At 56.9% G+C, this 19,772-nt stretch overlaps 2 protein-coding genes across 6 annotated transcripts in view; both read left to right on the top strand.

Annotated features, from left to right (window-relative positions):
* FBXO42 (F-box protein 42) overlaps window positions 1–14,522 on the top strand; it is a 51,645-nt gene extending 37,123 nt beyond the window's left edge. For all 3 annotated transcript variants that reach the window (XM_074560288.1, XM_074560290.1, XM_074560289.1), the window contains 6 exons: window positions 7,837–7,990; window positions 9,048–9,158; window positions 9,426–9,522; window positions 10,590–10,646; window positions 11,116–11,232; window positions 11,387–14,522. In XM_074560288.1, coding sequence (XP_074416389.1) covers window positions 7,837–7,990; window positions 9,048–9,158; window positions 9,426–9,522; window positions 10,590–10,646; window positions 11,116–11,232; window positions 11,387–12,484 — 1,634 coding nt within the window. In that variant the 3' untranslated portion in view covers window positions 12,485–14,522. The remainder of the gene's footprint in view (window positions 1–7,836; window positions 7,991–9,047; window positions 9,159–9,425; window positions 9,523–10,589; window positions 10,647–11,115; window positions 11,233–11,386) is intronic.
* Window positions 14,523–16,407: 1,885 nt separating this feature from the next.
* CPLANE2 (ciliogenesis and planar polarity effector complex subunit 2) lies at window positions 16,408–19,438 on the top strand. Of its 3 annotated transcripts, XM_074560291.1 has the most exons (6): window positions 16,408–16,429; window positions 17,621–17,747; window positions 17,848–18,000; window positions 18,109–18,233; window positions 18,328–18,467; window positions 19,053–19,438. In XM_074560291.1, exons 2-6 carry the CDS (start codon window positions 17,642–17,644, stop codon window positions 19,279–19,281), a joined length of 753 nt encoding a protein of 250 aa, XP_074416392.1. In that variant the 5' UTR covers window positions 16,408–16,429; window positions 17,621–17,641; the 3' UTR covers window positions 19,282–19,438. The 3 variants fall into 3 exon arrangements, with proteins under 3 accessions (XP_074416392.1, XP_074416393.1, XP_074416394.1); XM_074560292.1 differs by lacking the exon at window positions 16,408–16,429 and having other exon boundaries at window positions 17,531–17,747; window positions 18,115–18,233; XM_074560293.1 differs by lacking the exon at window positions 16,408–16,429 and having other exon boundaries at window positions 17,533–17,747; window positions 18,394–18,467.
* Window positions 19,439–19,772: the final 334 nt, after the last annotated feature.

Raw genomic sequence — 19,772 nt, 5'->3', positions numbered from 1 at the left:
GCGGGAGGTACCGGGGTGTGATGGAGGTACCGAGGTGTGATGGAAGTTTTCCTGACCACAAGCTCCTCTGGGGCATTTTATATCGAGTTCTTCCTTTCCTCCCGGCTCTGTTGGAAAGCTTTCCCTCCTCGATAGGTACATTCACCTTTCGGGGGCAGCTCCGTTTTGGGGTCAGTGAAGTAAAACCCCGCTATCCCGTGGCTAGAGAAACCTTGTCGGCTGGGAAGGAGTTTCCAGGAGCCTTGGGAAAGGTCCTGCTCGGAGGCTTGGGGCAGGCTGTGCTGACACCTATCGGCAAGAGCTCCTCCCGAGGCATCCCAGCCAGCGGGGCGCGCATCCCGACGGGAGTTTTTCCTTCTTTGAGCTGATGCTGCCGTTGAGCCTTTGCCTTAAGGACTCTCTCCACCAAGATTACCTATGTAATACCGAAGATTGAATGCGCAATATTCCCTTTACAGTACATACCCAACCCAGCGTGATGTGCTTTCAAAGACTCTACATGCTCGCAGCCGGATTTTTATATCTTTCACAAAAGCATCTGCTGGAAAATCTCCTTAAATCTGGTAGGCACGCGGAATGACGAAGCACCAGCTCATGCTTGTCTGCAGTCCAAAAAAATGAACATTTCTTCCTGACGTGAAATATTTAGCGAGTTTGGCGTTAAGCGCTGGATTTACTGGAACGAGGGGAAAAAAGCGCGCTCCTCGTGTGAAGAAAGCGTAGTGGAGGAACCGATGGCTTGGAAATGAAGTTAAGGGGAAAGACGGCAAATGAGGGAAGAGCTGGTTAAAAGGGAGATGTAAAAAGCCAGACTGAATATCCCTTTGTGTGTTGGACTGGGGCTTTCAGTAGGTAGATGTCGGATTTTCAATAAGTAGCTGCGTTTTCTTTCCAGCAAACTTCGGAGACCAGCGGAGCCCCGCTCTTCCCAGCGCTGAGTTTTCCGCGCTTATTGGAGCAGCCTTTTCTGACTGTGCCCACAGGATGCTCTTTAAAGGATGGCCGAGGGTTTTTTAGCCCCGTGGTAGCTATAACCTCAAATTACACAGCAGCCATTTCCTGAAATGCCGGTAATTTGGGGGTTCTCTGTCTGAAATGCCTCTGCTGCATCCCTGGTGCCGTGACAAACAAACCGGGAGCGGGATTTGAGCGAAAAGTGTGGAGCTCAGCAGAGCCGGGGCACGCTCCTCCGCTAACCCACACATACCTCCCTCCCTTCCCTACAATTAGCCGCTTATTATGGCGTGGTTGTAGCCTGATACAGCAATTTCCATCTCTCCCTTTGCCTCCTGGAGGGAAGACAAAGTCGCAGGAGCTGATCAACCCTTTTCTCTGCAAGCGTTGAGCTCTTTAATTAAGCGGCAGAGCTGTTTTGTGTAGGATGTCAGACTGTTACTCAAATCACTTGAAAGTCTGCAGGGTATCAGTGAAGTGGAAGGGAGGAGGAAAAAAAAACCCCAAGTATTAAAGCAGAGAGGGGCGGATCGCTGGCTGGCGTTCGGATTCCACCCACCTTAGAGGGAAAGGCAGCTTTTGCAACGGCGGCGCCCTTTACCGCGGGGCCAAATTTGCGTTTCCCAAAAGCCGGGGCGATGATTGCGATGGGGAATAGGGGGTGACCTCACCCTGAGGAGTACTCGGCACCTCGGAGGGATGCTGCCGGCGAGAAACGCTCAGGCCCGCCCCTAATAAAACCTCTCCCTCGGCATCCAGGGGGGCGCGAATCGCATCGATCCCCGTTTGCGGTTATTAAGAGAAGAAGGGGGCAAAGCCCCGGGGCGTTCTGGCACTCTTGTCTCTTTGCCGTTTGCTCAACTTGCTGCATAAGGACATTTTTGCCCAGCGTTAGCACAGAGTGAGTCAGTAATCCTTGTTGCGCAGGGTTCAGAGGGCACTGCCTCTCCTTTTCAACAGCTTTATCGGGCTCCGAGTCGCAGCATGTAAGGATTTCCTAGGTTAAAAAAAAAAAAAAAAAAAAAAGTGACATTGCAAAAGCGCGGAGGTGACTTAACACCCCCCCCTCCCCCCCCCGGCGGGGCTTTCTGCCTCCGCCTTGTAAAGGTTGCAAGAAACCAAACCTTGGGTTCGACGCCGAGGGTTTGACGGGGCTTGTACCATCAGCCCGTGTCATTGTAAGGTGGAAATTCAACACCGAGAGCCTGGTGGGAACTTGTTCTGTGTGTAAACATCGGGGCGGGGCGGGGGGGGCGCTGCTGTGGTTCGGTTATATACCCCCTTAACTTGCAAAAAAAAAAAAAAACCAAAAAAAACCCCAACAAAAACCCCTCTGCAATGGTGCACAGATATTTTTCCTGCGCTACCCCAAGAGGTATTTTGCAGCCGTATGTGCCTGCAAAAGTTTTATCTCCCTGTGGGGGAGACAAATCGGATCTTGTCCAATTTTTCTTTTTTTCCTCTCGCAAAGCTGAATTCCTGTCTACTTCTGAGCAAGGAAAATTTTTTTTTTTTTTTTTTTTTGGAAGCCACATTTGAGGGAACACTAAATCACATGTGGCTTTGGTAAGGGGAAATGATACTTTCCTGGCTCTTAAAGGCTTTAAAGTTTAGGCAGACCCAGTCAAAGCCGGTCTTGAAAATGTTTGTAATCCCAGTGCCCCATTTTGAACATCTTGGAGATAAAAATGGGTAAATGTCGGATGCTGGATCCGAGGCAGCTGAGCAGCGAGTCCGAAATGTTGGTATTTGACTTAAGGAATCACAGAAATGGTAGGGTTGGAAGCGAGCTCTGGAGATCATCTAGTCCGACCCCCGAAATATGTTCGATATGCCATGGAGATGTCCAGGTTCTCATAGGAGCTCTCCTTTGGCGTCTCCCAAATCCGATGCTAACGCTGGGATTGCCGGGATGCTCATCCTCTGCCCATCACGCTGTATCCTGCCCTCTGAGCCACCGCTCCCCGGCTTGTCGTCTTCCCCTTGTGAAACCTCGCGAACTGCTGGCAGGGGAAAAGCTTTCGGACAAATCCGCAGACTGCTGCGGAAAAATCCCGGCTGGCCTGGGAAGCAGAGGGATTTGTTATTTTTTTTTATTTTTTTTTTCTCCTTCTCTGGTTTCCCTTCCCATCCAAGGGGAAAAATTGGGGGCTTTCACGCTGTCATGGAAGTTTGGGATGGAGCTTTGCGTGATGGAGTGCGGTTGAGGCAACCCCTCGGCTGGGGGAGATGGTGGTGCTGGGGTGGGTGAGGTCTCCAGCTTAGGACCCGCGATTTGGCGTCTTTAAGTCTCTGCCAGCCTAAAAGCCGGACCAAGACCATGAATCCAGACCGAGCATCAGCCCCCAGCTGCTGCCGGTCACTCGGAGACAGCGCAGCAGGTTTCTCCCTGTGCCGAGCCATGGAGGAGAGCACGAGCTCCCCGTTTCCCAGGCAGCAATCCGAGAGAGGGACACGGTTTAAAACGGCAAGGGGACAGCCGGCTCCTCCTGCGAGGAAAGGTCTGAGACGGGCTTTTTTAAGCCAGAGCGCACTAAGTCCAAGCCATGCTTTTAGCCCCGTTTCTGCTGTGATATCCAACAGCCCGGTCAATTATTTTATTTTACTTTTTTTCCTTTCATAAAAGGAATTTGCTTTTTACCACTTCTTTTTGAATCTTCCCTAAGCAACACAAGCTCCTCGGGGTGAAATCCCACTAAACTTTTCATTCTTCTGCAGGTGGGCTATACTGAAACGCTCTGACTTTGCCGAGGTACAAACCATTTAGGAAACACCAGCGCCGGTCACCGGCAAATGGTGCTTTTTATACCAGACTACGCAGGTTCAGCATCTCCCTCTGGCTTTTTCTTTGGGATTATAACGTGCTTTCCTGATAATGTAGCCACCGAATTAAGCGCGTCCTTGTGATGAGATGTAATTTGTTGAACAAATGCAATTTGTTCGCAGGGAGAGGCCGGCTTTGGCAGGCGGCTGCCGTGTTTCCAGTGTGGCTCGAGCCACAGCGGAGCGGGACCATCGCCTGGCCTCTCTATTTACTGGTGCAGGTGGTGGCTATTAGCCCCGAGCCCTTCCCCGGGATGGTTTCCTACACCTTTGGTGTGCAGATTGCGGGCGGCTTTTGAACCTCGGGAGCTTGGCTTCCTTTGCGCCTTGAAATCCACCGGCTGCTGGACGAGCTCGCTGGAATTTCTCACCTTTGAAATTGGAAACGCGGCTGCGGGCCTGGTTTTTGTTTATCCTGGCATTTCACGTCAATCGAATCGGCTGGCGATGATTCCCGATCAGCTCGCTGGAGTCGCAGGGAGAATGGCGAAGTCTCATGCTTGAGCTAGGGCGGCTTGAAAAATCCATCAGACCCAGCAATAACGGCCCCCGGTTGTCAGTAGTAGCTCTCGTCTCATCTGTCTCCAGAAAGCTTAGTCTGCCGTGATAAAATTTCCCCGGATTTATCCCCCCGCTACAACCCCCAAACACTTTTCCATATCTTAACCTTCCCCCCAAGACGGTACAAACCCTTGGCTCCGCGCCAGCGCGTCTCTCTTACAATATTTCCCCAGATGATATCGATCTGAACGGATCCTTTCATCTGGGTAATCTCATCAAATCAGGCACCGCGTGATTGATTTATTTATTTATTTATTTATTTGTTATTTTTCTCACACACACACCCCCCCGCACTCGGTTTTCATTTCTAGCTCCACTTGATACTCATTTTCGGAGTGGCTCGGGGCTGCAGGGGTAAAAGGCTGCTCTGGAAATTCGTGTTACGCGTTGCCCTTCCAGCCAGGCTGTTCTTTTGTGGCCGCTGATCTCTGCGACTGCTGCTCCCGTTGCGTTAGAGACCTGAATAAATGGGCTTTAAAAAATGCTTATAAGGCCAGATCCTAAATAGATAGCATCCAAAGCTTGTGTCAGAAGCCATCAGAGGCTGGTATTTCTCTTCCAAACATCCGTGGAAGCCGGAGATCTTTGTTTGTTTGTTTGTTTTTTGAAAAGTATGTATCTGCTTTGCAAGCCAGGAAAATCCATCAACTGGGGGGGGGGCGGGGAAAGCTCGGACCAGCTTTAAGCTGCTCATCCCGACTGAATAAACAGCATCAGCTGTAAAAGGGATGTTGCCTTCTATGTTTAGGGGCCGTGAATCGTGCTGCACCCTCTGCCTGCTTGAATTTTTATCCCCCAGGAAAGATAATCTGATATCGGGCTGGATGGTGTTATCAGGGCGTGGAGTTTAGAAACCCAGCCGGGCAGAACCCATCCTCTCTGCTCTTCACCAGCCCTGACCAAGGGAGAGCAGTTGAAACCAGTGCAATTAGCTAACGACGTTCCGCCGGCACTTCAGTGCGGTGGCGAGGAACACAAGCCGTTTCATTTGCGAAGAGGAAGAAGCCCTCCCATGTCAAGTAGGTTCCGGCAAGCCTTTGAAACGCCCCGCCGGGAGCTCGGACTTTGAGCAGGTCGTTACGGGGCCCCACGTAATTGAGCCCTGTCCCTTTGATGTCCCTGCTGCCCTGGTCCCTGCGCTCCTCCGCATACTTGGGACCTGAAGTCACAAAGGCTCCCAGTCTTCGGCGGGGCAGGGCAGGCGGTGCTCTGCCTCCCTCCAGATGCTCCTGCCCTTCCCGGGGACGGTGGCACCAACACCCGTCGTCTCTCCCCTGCTTTAGAGATAAGCGGTATTAATTCCCCGGGTTTCTACCGTTTCTGCTCGAACACGAGATTTCTGAAGCCCTCTCCGCTCTGACAGGCTCGTGGTGCGTCTCTTTGGCAGAGCGCGTCTGTAGATACCCCAGCTTTCTGGTGGGAAGAGGCTTTTGGGAGGCCAGCTCTTCCTTTGACTTGTAAAATTCAGGGTTTTTTTCCTGCATTGCAGAATGAAACTCTGCTCATTTACACCCCTACAACTTCCAATAACAGGCAAAGCTTCCTGAAAAACCAGGGCCGGCCTCTGCCCTGGGCTGTTTACCCGGTGGTGACTCATTTGGGAACCGTCTCGGTGTCTGAGGCTGGGGTTGACCTTCAGGTTACAGCAGTAGGAGGGTGGCTTTTCTCACTCCGCACCATCCCGGACCTTTCTGAGCCAAGTACCCATCTGTTTCTCCATTGTGGGATGGCTCTCACCAACCCTTCTTGTTTAAAAAGACCCCAATTTCAACCCAGCGCCTTTCACCGTGTGCTGCCTCGCGACCTCCTCGATGGAGAAGCCGAGCCAGCCGATTCTCCGCGAGTCAGGTTGAAATGTTTCTAGCAGTCCGGTTTGCGATGCCAAGCTTGGGAGAGCAACTTCACGCTCTGCCGGGGAAATATTTAGGCTGGAAACCTGCTGGCATTAATTAATAAATTGCACACAGCCACAGAATGAGCCAGGAAAACTGGAATTTGGGAACAAAGGATAACCAAATGTGACCCTCTTCTGGCACTCTTGTCTTTAAGGAGACCTTGGATATAGCTCTGGCCACGCTACGTATGTTCCCCCAGCACAAGAGTTGTTTCCTGCATGACTTTATTCCCTTTTTCCGCCATAGCTGTATACCCGAGAGCAGCAACAAAGCGCATTTTGTCCCTGGAGAAAGGCTCGGGGACCCTGCGCCCATCATCTCCTCCGCGTCTGGCCGGGGGTTGCTTTTTGGACTGGGCTCTTCCCACCCACCACCTGGAACCCATCGCGATGGAATTGCTTTTCTCAGCTGCAGCGTCTTAAAATAGCCGCTCTGGGTTTCTTTTAAAAATAGTCGGCGGGTCTGCGTGTCATTACCTGCTAAAAACGTTCCTCCAAAGTCCTCTTAGGACAGGGGAGGCGAGAGGTCGGTTTGGCGTACCAGCCTTTTTGGAGAGGGTGACGGTGCTTCCGCGGCCACGTGCGCGGCCTTGCCCTTGAGCTGCCCCCCGCTTCACGCGCGTCCCTTTTTTTCGGGTGATGTATTTCTGGTTATTTTGAAAGCGTGACTGCAGCGGCAGAGGAATCTGCCGGGTGCCGGTGACGGCGGTGCGAAGGAGGATGCTCAGATGCATCGACCCTGCCTTTAGCTTTTCCCGGGAAGCAAGCCGGCGCCTAACGCATCAGCGAGGTGGTGACACAGCGCTCGCAGGCGGCGGGGTCGTACGAGAGCAGCAGTAGGCTGTGCGGCAAACTTGGCGCTTTGCTGCGCCGCAGGAAAGCCTTCGGCACGCGCGGCATTTTCCGAGGGCAGCGCGTCGCAACGGTGTGCCGAGCCCGGGGGGTCGCATCGTCTTGCTCGCCCAGGTCCTACACGGGAGGTCCCTGGCTCCTGCGGAGCCTTTTGAACCTCAAACAAGCTAAACAAAAAGTCTCTAAATGATTTTTAGAGGAGCGCTTCATTCTGCAGACTCAAGGAGCGACTGTTAAATCACGCAGCAAAGCGTTTAGGGTTTAATCGTGCCGCTTGCCAAAAAAAAAAATAAAAAAAAATGGGTTCGGTGCGTGAGTACCCAAGCGATCTGCCACGAGCAACGCTGGATGCGTTAAGAATTGGTATTCCTTCTCCCTCCTTCCCTGGGGAGAAGTTACTAGGTATTTGGAAGTAATTATTGCTTTTATTCAGTGTTAAAGCAATAATTTCGAGGGATACGTTAGAAAGCTAGCAATTTCCTGCCAGTGAGTGACAGATGTTTTGCCATACATGAGATGTGCTTTCAGGCTCCTACTAATTACGACGACACAAATTGGCAGTAGTTTTCTTCCCAGGCTCCCAACTCTAATTTTGCCTTCTTTTCTGCTTTTTTTTTTTTTTTTTTTTTTAAAAAAAAAAAAAAAAGGTGGAGTCCCCTTGTTGTCGCACTTCAGGGAAACCGATGCAGAGTTCGGTGGCTGTGTTGGAGCGTGGTTTCCCTAACCTTCCTCCTTCTCTATCCCCTGCCCAGGTTCGTACCCCTCGCCCAAGGCTGGGGCCACCCTCGTGGTCTACAAGGACTTGCTTGTGCTCTTCGGTGGGTGGACGCGGCCGAGCCCTTACCCTCTGCACCAGCCAGAGAGGTTCTTCGATGAAATCCATACCTACTCACCCTCCAAAAACTGGTAAGGGCAACATCTGGATTCGAAGCCCAAGCTTTGATCCTGTACAAATGTGTCTGGAACGCGGCTGGAGGAATGCTGGCGGGTGTCGCTCCGAGCCCGCCTGGGAAGCTCTGCGCCGTCCTGCTTTCCCAGGTGTGCCTAATCCTGCTGCGTCTCTTACTTTGAAACAGCAGAATAAACCCCTGAAAACACAAGAGCGCACTGGAGACACGGGCACGCTGCTGCCTGGCACCCCTTGGGTGGTGGGGGTTGCTTCCGTACAGCTCTCGACTCGTACCTAAAATATGCCAGACTCCCCGAGAGTTCCCCTCCAGCCAGGTGGGAAATCTGGATGTGAAGATGTGAATCTTTTAAAAGCGGCATCGATTTGGCTGTGAGCGGTGAGGTCTTTCTGAAGAAAGGAGGAGATAAAACCTTAACTCCTGGAGGCCTTGCTTTTAGCGATGGTCCAAAACTCAAAGCTCCTGTGGCCCTCCAAGGGGGGAGACAGGATAAAGCGGGATAATGCAGCGTTTCAGTAAGCTCTCTGCCTTTAAAGCTCCTGGATTCCTAGTAAAGCATCCAGCAGCGACCGCGGAGATGGCAGGAATTTTCCTTTCTCCTTTCAAACACCGTTCGGCTGGTTTCGGACCGGCCTTTCTCACCGATGCTTGTGTGTGAGAAAAGGAGCGAATGCTGTATCAAAGCAGCGCTGGTTCCTGCTCCTCTTTCATTGAGAACTTTTCATCATCAAAAGTGTCAATTATCCAATGCACTTTTGGGCAGTGTCGTTAAGAACGCTGTAATTAAACCGCGTTGGAAATAATTCAGGGCAAACTTAATTGAAAGGGGCGATATTTCCAACTTGGCCTTGTGACTTTGTCATGCTTTAAAAATGTTTAGCGCATTAGTATTTGTAATTACTTTCGTTATTATTTGGATCTTTGGAGGTTTTCCCTGAGGTTTTCCTCTGGAAAATGTTCTCGAGGACTCTGTCGTCCCCTGGCATTTTTCGTTTTGCCATTCATCCAGCGCTTTCCTTTCCAACCCGATGGTGAATGTCTTTCTCTTTGCCCAGGTGGAACTGCATCGTGACCACCCACGGCCCCCCTCCCATGGCGGGACACTCCTCCTGTGTCATCGAAGACAAAATGATCGTCTTTGGGGGTTCACTGGGATCTCGGCAAATGTAAGTCTGGGGTGAGGGTGTCTGACGGGTGCCAGGAGCCTGTTGTGGTGGTCCCGGGGTAGCTCATAGCATTTCAGAAGGCAATCTCCGCAGGGTTTTGGAGTCTGTGGGCTGCCTTAGCGCACCTTTCGCATCTCGTGGTGAAGCCCTTCAAGGCTCCAGCCTGCGGAGAACCTAATTCTGCCCTAAAACTCTGCCCTGAACCCATGTTTCAAATGCCCAGAGGTTCTGGTTGTATCGGCAACGCTTGTTGTCTCTTCCTTGCAGGAGCAATGACGTCTGGGTGCTGGATCTCGAGCAGTGGGCTTGGTCCAAGCCCAACATCTCTGGGCCCAGCCCTCACCCGCGAGGCGGCCAGTCTCAGGTGAGCTCTCCTTCCCCAGCTCAGCTCCCCGGCACCGACACACGCTGCCAAAGACAAACCAGACACCGCTTAATTTCCAGCTTCCAGGCAGCTCTCTGCAGGTCGCCTGAAAGCTAGCGCCCCGTTTCCAAGTTATCTTTGCAGCCTTTGCCCGACGGGCCCTTGTTTTCTGGAGCCATCTGTTCTGCGAGGCTGCACTTTTTAATCTCCCTAACGCTCAGGCAGGTACCGTGCCGTGTCTTGCGCGTGACTCAGAACTCTAATGAGCGCTGCTAGAAAACAAATTGCTATTTTCTCCCGCTGATCGTTCCCCGTGGCATGTGAGATCAATGAAGCGTTATCACAAGTTGGTTTGGCTCGGGGCCCTTTTGATTGCTCCGCTTTCCCGATTCTCGGTTGGAGACTCGGGATTGTACCCGCTCGAAACACGGGGCTGGCAGCGCCTGTTTTATTGCCTGCCCGGGGCGGGAGCGCGTGGGAGTCACGGAGCTCGATGCAGGTGTCTCCGTCGCAGCTGGCAGCTCTGCCTTCCCTTCGTGGTCCCCAGGAAGATGGTCAGGGGTCCCCAGCGTGCAGTTCATCTCAGCAGGGTACCCAGAAGAGATCAGATGGATCGCGCTTGGAAGTTCCTTTCTCTCCGTCCACTGGAAAAGGAGATTAAGGGACTATCTCGCCCACCACCAGCATCTAACGAATATTGCAAGCACGTGCCCTCCCAGACAATCCTTCCACCTTCTCCCTTGTTTGAAGAGGGGTGTTGAGTCCCTTGCTGTTTGGCTCAGCTTCAGGAAGGCTAATTGCCCTCCTCTGTAAGGGGAGATGGTTCGCCAGCCGTTTGGGACCCTGAGTGGGGTGAGCCCTGCATCCCGCTTTGCCTCGGGCCCGGCAAAACTGGCTCTCCATCCCAACTCCACTCCTCGTCCCGGGGTGGGCAATTATTCAGCAGCGTCTGCACGGCTGAGAAGCTGTAACCTGGCTCTGCCTGCACTTGAAGGCCTTGCCGAAGGCGCTGGGCACCACTTCGCGTCCTTCCCAGTCTGAAAAACGCTGTTCTTTGTCCCCTCCAGATCGTAATAGACAACGAAACCATTTTAATCCTGGGTGGCTGTGGCGGTCCCAATGCAGTAAGTATCCCGAGGGGAACATGGGCATGAACTTCACGTGTCTCGCTGTAACTGGGTGCTGGACTGGGGAGAAGGGGCTACCCCGCACGTTACCCAGGTGGCATTTTATCCTGCGAATCTGGGCACCCACGCAGTAGATAATCCAGAGAAGCTGTCTAGCTATTGCTAGAGCTGCTTTAATTAAGAAAAAAACACCCCAGGCGTTATCTGAGCAGCTCACGAAGTTAATTGAGCCTCGGAAGAATTAGCCCTGATTTTATACTAGGGTAGAAGATGGAGATGAAGGGATTTGTCCGTGGCCACAGTAGGGTGTAGTCACTCCGGGGTGGTCAGATGCTGATCTGGGTCACCATTCCTCCGTCTGCAGCAGCAAAGCACCGCTCCTACCTCTGTTGGGATGATCTCAGCCGCAAGCCAGGCTCCTAAATCTCAAACCAGGCTCCTAAATCTGTCACGCTTGTCTTCACAGCTGTTTAAAGACGCCTGGTTACTGCACATGCACGCGAACCCCTGGACGTGGCAGCCGCTAAAGGTGGAGAACGAAGACCACGGAGCCCCGGAGCTGTGGTGCCATCCTGCCTGCAGGGTACGGATGCGGTGGGGTCTCTGCTCTCTCAACTACATCCGCTGATCTTTATTGCCTGCCCAGAATGCTCCATACCCCTCTATTTTTTCCCCAACGCAGCGCGAAGGGTCATCCTGCCGTTTGTCACCTCTTGTTTCCCCTTCTCCTCTTCCAGGTGGGCCAGTGCGTCGTGGTCTTCAGCCAAGCTCCCAGCGGGAGAGCCCCGCTGAGTCCCAGCCTGAACTCTCGCCCCTCTCCCATCAGCGCCACGCCGCCCGCCCTGGTCCCCGAAACGCGGGAATACCGCTCTCAATCTCCCGTCAGGAACACGGACGAAGCTCCCTGCGTCAATGGCCGCTGGGGCACCTTGCGACCCAGAGCGCAGAGGCAAACCCCGTCGGGATCCCGGGAAGGCAGCCTCTCCCCGGCAAGAGGGGACAGTTCCCCTGTACTCAACGGTGGGAGTTTATCGCCCGGAGCCACGGCGGCCGGCGGTGCCTCCTTGGACAGCCCCGTGCAGGTTGTATCTCCCAGCACGCCTTCCGCCGCTGAAGGATACGACCTAAAAGTGGGGCTCGCCCTGGCTCCGCGCCGAGGATCGTTGCCGGAGCAGAAAGACCTGCGTTTGGGATCCGTCGACTTGAGTTGGGAACAGAAATCGGCTTCCATCATCTGCCAGATGGACGGTGTGGAGGGCAGGACGGTCGGCGCCGGCGTGAGGAACCCCCCCGAGCAAACCAACGGCATCCACACGCCGCCCCACGTCGCCAGCTCCCTCCCGGGGGCCGTCTCCCCCAGCGCGCTCCGGAGGAGCTTGGAGGCCGTCAAAGCTCTCTCTTCCAAAGGCTCCTCGGCTTCTGCGGCTCTGAGCCCTCCGCTGGCTTCTTCCCCGGGGTCCCCGGGTGCCGAGACGGGCTCGGCGGCGCGGCCGGGCTCTACCCAAGGCGACGGCCATTCCTTACCTCCCATCGCCCGCCGCCTGGGCCACCACCCTCCCCAATCCCTCAACGTGGGGAAGCCTTTATACCAGAGTATGAACTGCAAACCCATGCAGATGTACGTGCTGGACATTAAAGACACCAAGGAAAAAGGACGAGTCAAATGGAAAGTGTTCAACAGCAGTTCGGTGGTGGGACCGCCCGAAACCAGTTTACACACGGTAGTGCAAGGCAGAGGGGAATTAATCATATTCGGTGGCCTCATGGACAAGAAACAAAACGTGAAATACTATCCCAAAACAAATGCCTTGTACTTTGTGCGAGCAAAAAGATAATGCGGCCCGAGCCCTTCGCCGCCGTCACCTTCTCCCCTCCCTCTCCGCGGCTCTTCCCTCTCCTTTCCGAGCCCTTACTCTGTCACGCAGGCGTTTCAAACTGTGAATTCGGGAGCGAGAAACTAATAAAAGTCCAGGCAAAACCTCCAGCGCTGCCCCGCCGCTTCCCAGTAAGACCCCAGTTAAGCGAATCATGTTTACAGGCGGGGAAGAACCCGTGCCGCTGCGAGCCGAGGCGAGGATTTGGGGTGAGGTAGGGAAATCTGCCAGCCGATATCCTCTTGGGGTTGGTTTTTATTTTCCAGGGGGTTTGAGAGGCTTCGGATCTTTCCAAAACTCCCCCTGGGATGTGAGGAAAAGTGGGTTTTGATACGAACAAACCAAACAGCGGCAGGCAGGAGGCTGTCACCTTGCGCGCACCGATTATTTCCATGCTTGGCTCCGTAAGGAAAACAAGAGCAATACCAGGAATCTTCCAGCGCTGCAAACCTTTGCTCGACACAAACGCGATGCCTTTTTTTCTGCCTCTCGCCCCTTTGGCCTGTCGTGCTCCTTCCTGGCCGCCGTACGGGACCGTAAGAAGGAAGAAAGGACAGGGGTTTTTTGCATTAAAATGCCAAAAATATTAAGAATTAGCTGGGAGTTAGCATCCCCCTCTCCCCGCCCTGTGCTGGATCAGGCTTTGGGATCAGCCCTAATCCCTCCTGATCGGCAAAAAACCACACCGCTTACTCTAAAAAGTCCCATTCTTCCCCCAAAACGGAGACGTTTGGCTGCCAATTCCCTTCTAGACTTGAAGGTTTCGTTTCGCTCAAACAACCCAAACCCGCCCAAGGCTGAACCAGCACCTCGTAGCCTGGGAACGGGGTTGGGTTTTTTTTTTCCAGCCAAAAAGATGAATATTGGTAAATTTGAGGGCGTGAGCAGCCTCCGTGGCAGTAGCTGCACCTCGTCTTTGCACGTGCCTCCTCCTTCCGCAAAAATTCAAATTGAAATCCGAAGGGATTAAACCTGGGCGTCCTTCTCTTTCCCTTTCCCCTCCAGATGATGGGGGGAAATGGGCGGATTCTGCCAGGTTTTGGTCACCAACCTCCAGCACCCGAAAAGTAGGGAATTCTCCCCAAACCGGCAACGCCATGACGTGGCCCCTTTTCCCCCTCAATTTCCCCCCCCCACCACCTCCTCCATCCCCACTGAGCTTTTTTTGCCGGTCGGAGCCTTAAATCGCATCCCAGCCGCGTGGGGATGGGGAGGGTTTTGCTTCGTCTGCGGCGTTTTCCGCCTCTGTAAATAAATCCCTCGTTAAATCCAGCCTCTCCCGCTCCAATCCCAAACCGATTTGATTTCTCCAAAGGGAAGGCAAAATGCAGTTTTTTAACCCCCCAAACCTCAGGAGCACCTAAAGGTGATTTAGGAAATGTTTCTTCTCCACTTTTAAGCTTGGCCGCGGGGAGGGTGGTCGGGGCTTTGGCATCGATTCCCTCCTCCCCTTTGCATGTTTCACCCCAAAAAAAGTCCAAAAAAAAGGGATGGACGGTGGATCGTTGGGTTGACGTTGGGTCACTGTTGGGTTGACGTTGAGTTGATATTTAGTTGACGTTGGGTCAGCGTTGGGTTGACGTTGGGTCGACGTTGGGTCACTGTTGGGTTGACGTTGAGTTGATGTTCGGTTGACGCTGGGTCAGTGTTGGGTTGACGTTGCGTTGACGTAGGGTCAGCGTTGGTTCAATGTTGGGTTGACGTTGAGTTGATGTTCGGTTGACGCTGGGTTGACATTAAGTTGACGTTGCGTTGACATCCCTCTCCTTGCACGGAGCATCCCTCGAGGGGCGTTTTCCCAACATTTACGTGATCTCCGTCCCCAACCGCTCCCAAAATCCCCCTAAATGGCCCCAAACCCACCGAGCAGCCGGGGCCATCCCTCCTCCGTCCCTGTCGGTGGCGGAAAGGCATGTTCTGCGCCGTCAACCATGAATTCATCCCAAATTTTGATACCCCCACCCCCCGTGAGCCGCTGGTGCTGTGAGCGAGGTGTTGTCCCCCCCTCCCCCGCGACTCAGGTGTCCCCCCCACATCGGGCTCGGCCGAGCATAGGAATGAAAAGCAATTTTCGGTGATATTTAAAATCTTGTGTATATTTTGGGGGGGGGGGCGAGGGGGGTGGTTAATGGATTTCCCCTCCTCCTCCCCCCCCCCCCCATCCTGATGAATTTTTAGCAGTTTAACAAATAAAAAGGAAAAGAAATGGATGGCTGGTCCTTTTGGGGAGGGGGCCGGGGGGTGAGTTTGGGGGTGAAAAGGGGGATTTGGGGTCTTATTGAGTTAAAAAAAAAAAACAAACGGTAAGGTTTCTATAGGGGGATGTTGGAGCAACAGAGAGAGGCGGGAAAAAGGGGGGGAGGAACGGGAGGGTTCAGAAAAAGGGGAGAGTGGTGGAAATTGGGGATGGGGACCCCAAATCCTGCTGGGGCTGGAGGTTTGGGACCCCGAAGGCTGGCGCTGTCAGTAGTTGGCGATGGGGGACCCCAGGGCCTGTGGGGCTGGGGACTGGGGACCCCGTATGGGGCAGCGCTGGACACAGGTTCTTGTCCCCCCCACCCCGGCCCCCAATCGCCTACAGGGCTGGGAACCCCCCCATCCCCTATAGAGTCTGGGTCCCCACAGCCCCCCCATCACCTATAGGCTCTGGGTCCTACACTCCCCACCCCACCCCCCCCCATCCCCTATAGGGTCTGGGTCTCCCACAGGGCCCTCCCCCCCATCTCCTATAGGGTCCGGGTTCCCCACAGCTCCCTGCCCCCAGTCCCCTATAGGGTCCACATCTCCCGTAGATCCCCCCCATCCTCTTTACGGTCTGTGACCCCCCCATCCCCTATATGGTCCGGGTCCCCCACTCCCCCCTCCATCCCCTATAGGGTCCACATCTCCCCGTAGCTCTCCCCCATCCTCTTTAGGGTCTGTGACCCCCCCATCCCCTATACGGTCCGGGTCTCCCACAGGGCCCCCCCCATCCCCTACAGGGTCCATGACCCCCACAGCCCCTATGTGGTCCGGGTCCCCCGCTCCCCCCTCCATCCCCTATAGGGTCCACATCTCCCCATAGCTCCCCCCCATCCTCTTTAGGGTCTGTGACCCCCCCCATCCCCTACAGGGTCTGGGTCTCTCACAGGGCCCCCCCACAGCCCCTGTAGGGTCCAGGTCTCCCACAGGGCCCTCCCCCACATCTCCTATAGGGTCCGTGACTCACTTAGCCCCCCCCCCCATCCCCTATAGGGTCCGTGACCCCCCATCCCCCCCATCCCCTATATGGTCCGTGTTCCCCACAGACCCCCATCCCCTGTAGGGTCCGGCTTTCCCCCAGGGCTCCCCCCCTTCTCTATAGGGTCCAGGTTTCCCACAGCCCCCCATGCCCTATAGGGGTCCGGATCTCGCACTGAACCCCTCCCCATCCCCTATAGGGCCCGTGACCCCTACATCCCCCCCATCCCCTATAGAGTCCGTGTGCCCTACAGGGCCCCCCCAACCCCTATAGGCTCCGGGTCTTCCATTCCCCCCCCATCCCCTATAGGGTCCGTAACCCCCCATCCCCTATAGGCTCCGGGTCTCCCATTCCCCCCCCATCCCCTATAGGGTCCGTAACCCCCCATCCCCTATAGGCTCCGGGTCTCCCATTCCCCCCCCATCCCCTATAGGGTCCGTAACCCCCCATCCCCGCCCATCCCCTACAGGCTCCGGGTCTCCCATTCCCGCCCCCCCATCCCCTATAGGGTCCGTGACCCCCCCATCCCCTATAGGGTCCGGGTCCCCCCCATCCCCATAGGCTCGGCCTCTGCGCCCCTCCACGTGCCCGCCCCCTCCCGCGCATGCGCGGTGGCAAAGGGGGCGTGGCGGTGGCGAGGCTCCGCCCCCCGCGCTGACGTCACCGCGAGGCGGAAGCCGGCGCAGGTGAGGCGGCCGCACCTTAAAGGGACCGCGGGGGGGCGGGGGGAAGTCCACGGCGGGGGGGGCATTGCATCCCCTTTGCTGGGTTTGGGGGGTAGGGACCCCACGGGGGGGGGGGTTCAAGGACGCCATGGGCGCGGGGGTGGGCTCGGGGACCCCATGGGACGATGCTGGGACCCCGGGGGGGGGACACAGGGACTCCGGGGCGGGGGGGGGGAGAGACTCCATGGGGGGTCAAGGACCCCCGAGGGGCTTCAAGGACCCCATGGGGGGGTCAAGGGCCTCGGGAGTGGGTTCAGAGACCCCGTGGGAGGATGCTGGGACCTCATAGGGGGTGGAGGGACCCCGTGGGGGGGGTTCAGGGACCCCGTGGGGGGGTCAGGTGTCCCATGGGGAGGTCAAGGACCCCGGGGGGGGCATAGGAACCCCATAGAGGGGGTCAGGGACCCCCACGGGAGGGTGCTGGGACCCCGGGGGGGGTGCAGGGACCCCGGGAGGAGGTTCAGGGACCCCAGAGGGGTCGTCAAGGATCCGGGGGGGCATGAAGGGACCCCAGGGGGAGGTGCAGGGACCCCGGGGGGGCACAGGGACCTCATGGGAGGGTGCTGGGACCCCGGGGTGGGTACAGAGAACCCATGGGGGGGGTTCAAGGACCCCATGGTGGGAAGTCAGAGGCCCCGGGGGGGGGGGCACAGGGACCCCGGGAGGGGGGATCAGGGATGCCAGAGGGGGGGTCAAGCACCCCATAAGGGAGCTCAAGGACCCGGGGTGGGGGGCACAGGGTCCCCAGGGGGGCACAGGGACCCCGGGAGGGGGGGGCAGGGACCCCAGAGGGATTCAGGGACCCCATGGGAGGGTGCTGGGATCCCGGGGGGGGGGGCACAGGGACGCCAGAGGGGGGGTCAAGCACCCCAAAAGGGGGCTCAAGGACCCGGGGGGGGAACAGGGGTCCCCAAGGTGGCACAGGGACCCCGGGAGGGGGGGGCAGGGACCCCAGAGGGATTCAGGGACTCCATGAAAGGGTGCTGGGACCCCGCGGGGGGGCACAGGGACCCCAGAGGGGGGGTCAAGCACCCCGTAAGGGGGCTCAAGGACGCGGGGAGGGGGGGGGGGTGACGGGGACGACAAGGTCCCCACGGTGGCACAGGGACCCCGGGGGTGGGGGGCTCAGAAGGGGCTCCCCTGCACCCCCAGGGTTCCGGGGGGGGGTGGCCCATGGCGGCGCGGGGGGGCTCGGTGCTGGAGCCGGGCTGGCTCCTGTCCCCCGCCGGCTGCCCCTACCTGGACTCCATCCTCCAGAAGAACCAGCGGAGAGTGTTCGGTGAGTCCCGCGCCCCCCCCTCCCCCCCCAAAAAAAAACAAAACAAAACCATAATGGGGTGCCAGCACCCTAAAAATATCCCCCCCACACCCCCCTCAAGGTCTGCTGGAGCGGCCGGTGCTGCCCCCCCCCTTGGCCGCCCCCACCGTCACCTACAAACTCTTCCTCTCCGGCAAGAGCGGCGTGGGCAAGACGGCCTTGGTGGCCACGCTGGCGGGGACCCCCGTGCCCCCCGGCCACCACGAGACCCTGGGTAGGTCGGGGGGTGAGGGACACGACACACACACCAGCAGCCCCCGGATGTCACCCTGGGGGGGTGACAATGTTGGATCGTGTCCCCCCCACACACACTTCTTCCCAGGTATAGAGGCCACCACCGTCTACTGGCCGGCCAAGCTGCGGGCCAGCGGCCGCCCCGTCATCTTCCAGCTGCATTTTTGGGATTGCGGGGACGGCGCCCTGAAAAAATTCGAGCATCTTCTGCCCGTGAGTCTCGGGGCAGGGGCGGGGGGTGACACACAAGTCTTGGGGGGGGACACACCCGGGACACCCCCCCCCTTCCATGATGGTGGGTGTCCAGTCTTGTAAGGAGGAAGCGGACGCCATCCTCTTCCTCTTCTCCTTCACCGACCGCTCGTCCTTCGAGGAGCTGCCGGCCCAGATGAGTCGGGTCATCGGTCCCGACGAAGAAAACCTCGTTAGGGTGGTCGTCGGCACCAAGTATCCTTCTCAGGGGGTGTCTGGGCGGGGGGGGGGGGGGTCCACATTGCCCCATAAGCGGGTTTGTACCCCTGTATCTCACACCGCTTGGCATCTCAGTAGGCTGAGAACGTGCACACTTCGTTACACCAATGGATTCACCGCTTCCACCTGTTTCTATAGGGTCTTGCTCCCCCCCCCGGGGAGGGATTTCTCAGGGTGCAGGTGTCTCCTTTGACTGCGTGTCCCCCCCCCAAGCAGATTTGCCCCCTATATTTCACACCACGCAGTACCCTGGTAGGCTGAGAACGTGCACACTTCATCACACCGACGGATTCAGAGTCATCCACTTCTTTTTATGGGCTTTTGCCCCACCCCGGGGGGGGGGGGATTTCTCGAGGTGTTGGCATCTCCCCTGACTGTGTGTCCCCCCCCCCGCAAGCGGATTTGCACCCCACCACTCGGTACCTTGGCGGGCTGAGCACGTGCCCACTTCATTGCACCGATGGCTTGGCATCTCCCACTTATTTTTATGGGGTTTGGGGGGGAATTTTTCAGGGTGTTGGTGTCTCCCTTGACCATGTGTCCCCCCCACACCCCCCCCAGATTCGACCTGTCCCCTCAGGCGGACGTGACGGAGGGGGACGTGGTAGCCTTCGAAGGGACCTGGGGGCTGCCGGTGCTGCGGGCGAGCAGCGGGCCGGGGGCCGGGGGGGGCCGGGGGGGGCTGGCCCGGGTCGCCCCCCTCCTCGACGCCCTGGTGGAGAGGCTCTGGCGGCGGGACCAAATCGCCGCCGGCGTCGCCCCGGGGGACGAAGGGTCCCCCCCAGCTTGAACCCCCTCTTGTGGGGTGGGTTTTGGGGGGCCCCTGTAGTACCGGGGACCCCTCACCGTGGCCTCTGGGCTCCCCCCACCATTAACCAGCGCTGCCCGAGCACCCCTGTGATGGGGGGGGGGGAAATGGGAGGGGGGGAAAAAAGGTGCTTTTTGACCAAAAATCTACGTTTTTCCACAAAAAAGATCCTTGGGTGCCCCGGCTCGTCTGATTTGGGGTGCTGGGGTGGGGGGTGCCGGGTGATTTGGGGTGGGGGGGTGCTGGGGGGCGATGGAGATGGGGGTGCTGAGGGTTTTGGGGTGCTGGGGTGGGGGACTTGGGGTGCCTTGGGGTGATGGATGTGGGGGTGCTGGAGATGGGGGTGCTGGGGGATTTGGGGTGCCGGGGAATCCTGGGGGTGCTGCGGGATTTGGGGTGCAGGATTTGGGGTGCTTTGGGAGGATGGGGTGGGGGTGCTGCGGGATTTGGGGTGCTGGGGGGGGTGTTGGTGG

The sequence above is a fragment of the Larus michahellis genome, chromosome 16 (assembly GCF_964199755.1).
Source record: "Larus michahellis chromosome 16, bLarMic1.1, whole genome shotgun sequence".
In the NCBI taxonomy this organism is placed as follows: domain Eukaryota; kingdom Metazoa; phylum Chordata; class Aves; order Charadriiformes; family Laridae; genus Larus; species Larus michahellis.
Note: the sequence above shows the minus strand (reverse complement) of the source record. Positions and strands in the feature narration are given on the sequence as shown.

Excerpts from the sequence above, each read along its gene's own strand:
- CPLANE2 (XM_074560291.1), top strand. The coding sequence starts at position 17,642 with ATGGCGGCGCGGGGGGGCTCGGTGCTGGAGCCGGGCTGGCTCCTGTCC. Across the intron at positions 18,001-18,108 it reads CGGCCACCACGAGACCCTGG|GTATAGAGGCCACCACCGTC; the intron begins GTAGGTCGGGGG and ends ACTTCTTCCCAG. Across the intron at positions 18,234-18,327 it reads AATTCGAGCATCTTCTGCCC|TCTTGTAAGGAGGAAGCGGA; the intron begins GTGAGTCTCGGG and ends GTGGGTGTCCAG.